The following is an 8,154-nucleotide window of genomic DNA, read 5'->3' as shown; positions in this document are numbered from 1 at the left end:
TTATACATAGAATAGTAGTTATCTCGCCGCTACAGGTAGGTATCCACTATAATACGTGTAACAACGGGACTTAAGGTGGTAATTAAAATCGTAAAGCAAAATCCTATTCAGTCGGTCGGTGTACACATGTATATATTGTATGTGTTTGGTGGTGCGTGTTATACCTATAGTACAACCTTTGCGACGGTGTAAATAAATAATGAGTTATTACTAATAACGATCGGAACAACTAATAAACGTAATCCAACTGCCGTCGCCGTGGGCGTATAGATGCTGGGCAGGGTGTTAACATTACGATTGAAACGGCTGGCGTTAAGGGCGATTTTCGGAGCGAAAATGTGTCGGACGGGACGACGGCGAAGAGGAGTGTCACGCGGGTCACGTGTTGGTGGGTTCCGTTTATACGTAAAATGTCAAACGTACGTAGGAATACGACAGATATTATTATGACCTTAATAAGTTAAGTCTTATCATATGTACTATGTGGCTAGACGGGAAGTGAAAATTAAGTTCTAAATATACTAACGAAAGAAGTCAAAGAATTAAGGAAGAAATAGGCTCTATACGCGTATACTTTGTTCGTGGATATTTATATATTTATATGTACATTGTATTCAGTGAAGAATAGGCCCATCTTGAAATCGGGATTTTGCCGATGGAGCCCATATACATAATAGGTACGAATGTATTATATTCATGGGGGCTTTAATTGAAATAATATTTACCTACGTTACATAAGTGACGAATTTGAAAAATGAATTTATATTTACTAATTACGAAAATAGACTATTGAAATAATAATGCTTGGTGCTCATAAAGTACTATACAATATTACTTTTTGTTAGACTTATATACCAAATTACCAACTAGCGCAGATTCTGGTATACCTATAGGAACGGTGCACACTTAAAATGTTGTATTAATTGAGACCATACCTACTACGGACTTGTGAAAAATGCATCGAAACTTAAACGTCTTATAAGCCCTGATAGGCATTAAAATATGTACGCCTCTATAAATATATAGCGCAATATGTATTCGATGTATAGTTTATTTTTATAAAAATCCCTCTAACACTCATAACACTGGATTAATATTCAAATCAAAATATTAAATATCAACAGTGGCGTCATTTCAATTGTTTTTAATACGCATGGAGTATAGAGCAGGCCACTTAAATGTAAGCAATTCTCAATTATACAGGCCAATCAATTTATAAAGTGGGCCAAATTACTATAATATTGGACTTTAAATACGCTAATGTATAACCTGCGTAGTCCGAATGGACACCACTGAATATCAACCTCCTTTCTATATGAATCGCTACATTACTATTGACTTAATAATAACAGTATCTATTATATATTTATATTATCAGCCAGGAATTTTGGTACCGTCGAATGTCGATAAGACATATTATTAATAACTAATAAGTAGGTACCAAAATATTATATCATACGTCCAGTTAAAATCAGTTAACCGAGTTAAATAATATAATATTATTTTATTAAAGTTGCCCAAAATAGTTAACTTGATAGTTTACTTTCCACAGAATGATAAAATATTAACAACATTTAATAAGTGTTTTATTTACTACTAGACAAAACTTCGATGATGGCATTTTAGTTAATTCTTTTAAAAAAACTTAATTAATGTCATACATCCTAATTTTCTTTAATTTTTTTCATAGTTGCTTTGAAAAGTACTAAGCATTTTGACCTCCCAAAAGTACTAACTAGATCCAATTTGCAAAACAATTTCAAATATCTTTGTATAATAAATAGCACAAAAAACTAAAATATTTTGAAAATAATAATCATTTTTAGATATCATATATATAGTCTCAAATAAATATTTCGCTAAAAACTCAAGTCACCACTCACTACAGTTATTTATTTTTGAATCAAAACAAATAAATAAAATTAGAAAACGGTTTTCCATAAAATTTTTCATTTATTTGTTTTTTATTTTATTTTTTGTTTGTTTAACTTAATATTTAAAAACAATAGGTACTGTGAGTTCTATGTTTTATTTGAAAAATAAAAATCTTGATTACTGATAAATGGAAATGCAATGACAAAAGTGTGTATGAATTAAGTAGGTACAGCTTACGTTAATATTACCTTTTAATTATTATTTAACCTTTCATTGAATATAATTATAATATATAGTCATATATATATATATGTACCTACTTGCTGTATAAAAATCATTTTCGATCCTTTTTCAGTATTTTTTAAAATTCGAAATTCGTAACTTCTCATCAAAGGGTGGCGTGCACCGCGAAACTTCAAAATATAACCCTATACTATTTAACCACCGAAATCGGCAATATATTACATAGCATAATCCACACACGAAATTATATATAATAATTATTAATAATAAATATAATACTCCCATTGGTAGCAACCTCGCCCCCTCTCTCAGCCAGCAAAATCGTATCAGCCTTTGAACAGTGGTAATATTATATGCAGCGTGTACAGCGCTTGCGTACAAAATTTTACAGGGATACCGTGTTCTAATAATAATAAATATATATATATATATATGTAAGTCGCACATGTAATGTTGCAGTCGTTCTGTGCATTTCCTCCGCGAGGACTGTCGATCACCGTGAATGTCCGTTAGCTGTGGTGATGAGCTATTTTTTAAATTCTTATATCTTAGTAGGTATATATTTATAAAAGTAGGCAGGTATAACTGCGGTCAACCATTGCCATCAAATCGAACATCCGGACGGATTATGTGGCACAAAGACGATGAACTCCATCGGCCGCAGCAACGTTGGTCGAGCCATCACTGTACACGAATCCAGCACCACCTACACCACTACGAAAATAATGGTAAGCAATATTATATATAATTCAGGGCTGTGAATATAATATGACACTAAAAATAAATGTAACATACGTACATGCATTATGCAAAATCTTCAATAATTGACGTGATAAATCTTTTATTTATTAAATAAGTCCATGTGTATATACCCAGTGTTACGCAGTTATGACCAGACGTACTATTTTTCGTAGGACAGTACTTTTTTTTTGCATTTCCTAGTGTTCTTAACAATCGCGTTAGGTCAAAAAATCGTACTCTTTTTTTGAAAACATTATGGGTTAATACATGTTTATGATTTTTATAATTTAATTAAAATGAAATCTAATATGTTTGGTAGCATAGTTAATTTAATTTGTTATTTGTTAATATGTTTCCAACATATTAACAAAGTTTGTTTTTCAAATTTTACAGATGGTATTTTTACCAAAAAAAAATTTACTGTTTTTAAATTTTTATATCTGGTCATTTTTTGACTAACTGCAGTAAGCCCTAAAGTATTATTGTTAAACAATATTTGCATAATTTGCGTTAAATTGTTATATACGAGTACATAGTTGAGAATTTATTAAGTAGAAACCATTTTGACTTTTTTTGAGTTATTTAAATACATTTGAAATTTCTATTTATTTTAGTTATTTTTTTTTATAAATGTCGATAAAAAATAAATCGCTGAGTAAAAATATAATTAATACAAGGTTCTTCATAAGTTTTTCAACCTATTTAAAAAAATTCTACCGAAAATTCAAATAATTTTTTAGTTGAATTTGAAGTTAAAATTTTACGACATTCGATATTCACCCGTAAAATAATTATTTCTCCTTAAACATTTTTTGATGTTTTATAGTATATCAAAAAATAAATAAGTAAATAACAATAGATTTTTGAAATTTTTACCAAATGTTTATATTACTATTTTCACTATACGATAAACTTTTCAATAATTTTTAACTTTTTTTGACTCATTTATGTGCATGAAAAATTTTAAATTTTTTAAATTTTTTTTCTATAAAATTTAATAAAAATTATTCACCGGGTTAAAATTTATGAAAATTTCCCTCATTTATTCTTATATCTGAACAAAAATATTAAAAATACATAGACATAATTTTTTTTTTATATACTTTTGAAGTTAAAATGTTGTATCTACGTTTTTAAAAATTGCATACAAATCTCATATAAATTTTTCTTACAGAATATATATAAGTAGAATTTATTTGTATAAGTTTTTAGAGTTGAAATTAAGAAATATTTAGTATTTACATATATAATCTACATCTATGCAAAACTATATATCGTTTAATATATTCAATATTCATGCAGTAATATATTCATGATTTTGTTATAATTCAAAATGTTATTCTTGAGGAAATAAAACTTGAACGTATATTATTATATTTTATACGCATAATGATATTTTCAAATGCATTATCTTCGGCAAAAGTTATTTTAACCTACTGTATTATTAATTGCAAATGAATTACTCTAGATACCTAGTAGTAATGTTCAAAAACATAAAACGAAATATACTAGGTAGAATAATAGATCTTCTTCACCCACTACTCGGAATCATTTTTCGTATAACGATAAACGTATCATTGAATTCAAATTTAACACTTCCATTACAGTGACCCACTAGACATCTACTGTACCTATACAGCAGAACCAAGGCCGCCACACACAATATCGGGCCCCTGTACTAAATGTTTGTCCGGGCCCTTAAAAATTACAAATAAATTTCAACGGGCCATTGTACTCAAGGTCCATCATACCCCCCCTCCTTGCGGGGGCCCTGGGCAGAGCAGTACCCACTTACCCACCTTTTTTAAATTAAACCATTTTATGCTATCTATAATTATTATTGAGTATTTAAGTAGTACTTTAGTTCTTTATTTAATTGACTAAAATATTTTGGATATTTTATTAATTATTTTTTAGATTTAATGCAATCATGCAGGTAACATAATATATTTTACCAAATTACATACCCAAAATGTATTAATATTTATATAAGAAATGTAATTATTACATTTTATTTCTAAATGTCCTAAATAGTATATATTATTATATATTCGTCATGAAATTAAAATTAAAACAATAAATAAATTTGGGTTATTTTAAAATTAATACAGCCACTGAAAATTAATAATATTTCTAATTTAATAGTAAAATACTGCTTGTTTTAAATGTAACTATGTCAGTGATATTAAAAATACTTTATATAATATAATTTGTACTATTAGTGCTTTATTAATTGTTTACTTTTTAAACCATATATTTTTCATAATAAAATTATAACAATTTATTACTTTGGCACAATTAAAGGAATCGAAACGCACACGTCGGGAAATGGTTTTATCGATGTTGGCAATCATCAAGATCACATATACTATCCATTTTCTTATTTTATGGTCAACGATGACGTTCAAGAACAAGAACATCATCATTATACATTTCCTCAAATTCTGATGAGTCGTCCACCACCACCACCAACACCAGAACCATCATCTCTGCCATCGTTGATGTTATCTTCGCCACCTCTACCAGACTCTTATTATGTTCGCCAGCCATTTACACCCATGATGCAGCAACCCCAACAGCCATCACTTCTACCACCAGCACCAGAATCATCATTTACAGTTGGCTGCAATACCATTCAGCAACAATTCCAGCAACGTATAAATTATTACGACTACAATGGTAGGTGTGATCATGTTTCATACACCACGAGTCTATACGTTTATATAAACAGTGTACCTACCTTTGTTTTAGATTCGTCAAAAATAGATATTGTTTTATAATCAGGTAGGTATAAATAAAATATGTTTCTGTTTAGAAAGAAACTCCGAGGAAGCTGCCACTAAAATGTTAAAAAATGATTCGCCTTCGTCGTGTTTAAGTCGACTACATCTAGGAGAAAGGACTATTGACAACAGTATGAAGTCAACCGTCATATTTGATAATAAAAACACGCATCAACAACAAACATCAAATAATAACAATAGATTGTCAGTAGTAAGTTACCTGTTTAATTTACATATATATTCTAAGTATACACAAATTACAAACCTACCAAAAATACTATTATATAAATTTCTTTACTGATGACAATTAAGCAAGCAAACGAAATAAAAACACAGTTTGAGATCACACTGGACGACGATAAAGTAGTGGACGTGTGCAAACGGACTATATTGGCTGCTTTAAATAAAGTCATAGTCGGTAAGGTTTTTCTTATGTAATCATAATTATTAATTGTATAGAAAATTAATTGGTCGTTTTTTTTTCAATTCGTAGACAATTATGAATCTGCTTTGTACAAATTACGTAAGACTATTAGAATATTGGACGTATTGATGTTTAACGAAGGGGGCAGCAGGATCGGGATTGCCAAAATCGATACTGTCGGGCCATGGTTGGAAACATTGAAAGATATGGAACGAAGAATAACACAAAATCAACAGGACTTACACAATAATGGCAATCACGATATCGGTCAGTACTTTAACTGATTAACCTAGTATTTATTGATAATGCAGATTTAAAAGTTTATTGATATAATTGTGTCAGATTGTTAGAAGGTTATTACAAATATGAAATACAAAAAACTGTATAATATTAAAAAGAAAATTGTTTAACAATATGATTATAAGTGATAATGTTAATAACAATTAAAAGTCGTAAAATAGTACTTGAATTAGTTGAATTTATATTAAAATGTTTAAAACATTATACACTTAGACATAACATTTTAATTTTTCTTAGTATAGTTCATTAAAGTTATATGTATAAATGTATTGAAAATAATTATTTTTGAACACCTTAACAACCATTATTATCTGCTAAGTACTTTAATTTCAATATATTTTCAAGTATTAATAATTTTAATACATTTTATCAAAACTGTAAGATATAGTATCTGCATTGAAACTATATTTTCAATTTAAACTTTAAAAACAGTACTAGCTATTTGAACGTTTTAATTGCCTGCGAGATTAGTAATGCATTTAAATAATTTTATGTTAGTAAAATATATTTAAAAAAAAATTTAAATAACGAAACATATTTTTTTATCTCTTGATTAATGTGTTTTGAGTTTATAACTGTAAAAGTATAGTTTATAAATTTTTTCAATTTATACATTTTCCAGTAGTTTCTAAAATATAAATTTTCATTTTATTTTTGGATTGGAATTAATGTTAAGCTAACTTGTATTTCAGATAATAATGCAATAACAAGAACAGAAGACGGCTATCCCAAGCAACTAAGACAACTATCCAATAACAGGAGCAGTAAAAATAAAAACAGTAATAATGAAAACAGTGGTCATTTATATCACTTTTGGTGGAAATCAAACTTAAGACGTTATCGAACTACAGGAAAAATTGTTGTAGAGCAACATGGATTCAATACCAACCTTCGTCGATACCGAAGAAACAATTAATGCTTATAAATCAGGATTTTTCATTTATGGGCTTCTATAAATTAATACACTTTGTCAACTAGTTTTGTAGTTCTTGCAAAATAAACTTATATGCTGTATAAATATGTATATTCATCAACACTAAAGCGCGGATTTTTATGCAATTGCATACTTTTTCCTTTAAATATTTTTGGATTTTTGTCAGTTATCTCCACGGATTATCATAATTTGAAACTAATGGTGAAATTTGTTTTGCTTATTTCTGCATATTTTGGCAAAATTCAAAATTTATTGCATATTGAAGCGAAAATTTAAAAAAAATGTATAAAATAATATTTTTTCAGGTATAAAAATTACAACTAAATTTTATAGTCGCTAAATAATAATCATCACAAATTACAATTTTAATTTCAACTAGTTATACTGACATAAAATTACTACTAGGTACTAGGTTTCTAGGACAATATGTAATATGCAATTTAATTTAGGATTTAGGTTTGTAATATGGCATGTCATCGCCATGGCATGTATTTTACATTACTTTTATTGGAATATATTGATAGGTTAAATTTTTTTAAATTTAAATTTATTAAAAGCAGTGATTTTAAAATTTTCATGAAATATGTAAAAATGTTGGTATTGAAATACCGTGGGTTCAGTGGCGTGCCCAGGGGGGGTAGGTTAGGGGTTATATCCCCCTCCTCATTGACTTCTTTTTTTGACTTTCGGGATATTAGAGTTGTTACTTGTTATAAAGTCATTGCTTTTGATTATTAGTAATAAGTTATTGCTTATATAAATTATATTTATTATAATATATACATTTTTTATAATTATATACTTTATGTTCTTTCATTATCTGCCTACTTAATTTTATAATACAATTTTTTGCA

At 28.1% G+C, this 8,154-nt stretch overlaps 1 protein-coding gene across 1 annotated transcript; it reads left to right on the top strand.

Moving 5' to 3' along the window:
* The first annotated feature begins 2,746 nt into the window (after nt 1-2,746).
* Nucleotides 2,747-7,282, top strand: LOC113559031. Its single transcript, XM_026964629.1, has 6 exons — nt 2,747-2,846; nt 5,164-5,538; nt 5,675-5,853; nt 5,955-6,060; nt 6,136-6,333; nt 7,059-7,282. The coding sequence occupies exons 1-6, from the start codon at nt 2,747-2,749 to the stop codon at nt 7,280-7,282; spliced, it is 1,182 nt and encodes a 393-aa protein (XP_026820430.1).
* Nucleotides 7,283-8,154: the final 872 nt, after the last annotated feature.

The sequence above is a fragment of the Rhopalosiphum maidis genome, chromosome 3 (assembly GCF_003676215.2).
Source record: "Rhopalosiphum maidis isolate BTI-1 chromosome 3, ASM367621v3, whole genome shotgun sequence".
Classification (NCBI taxonomy): domain Eukaryota; kingdom Metazoa; phylum Arthropoda; class Insecta; order Hemiptera; family Aphididae; genus Rhopalosiphum; species Rhopalosiphum maidis.
The sequence above is the reverse complement of the archived record's forward strand: the minus strand, read 5'-3'. Positions and strand labels throughout refer to the sequence as shown.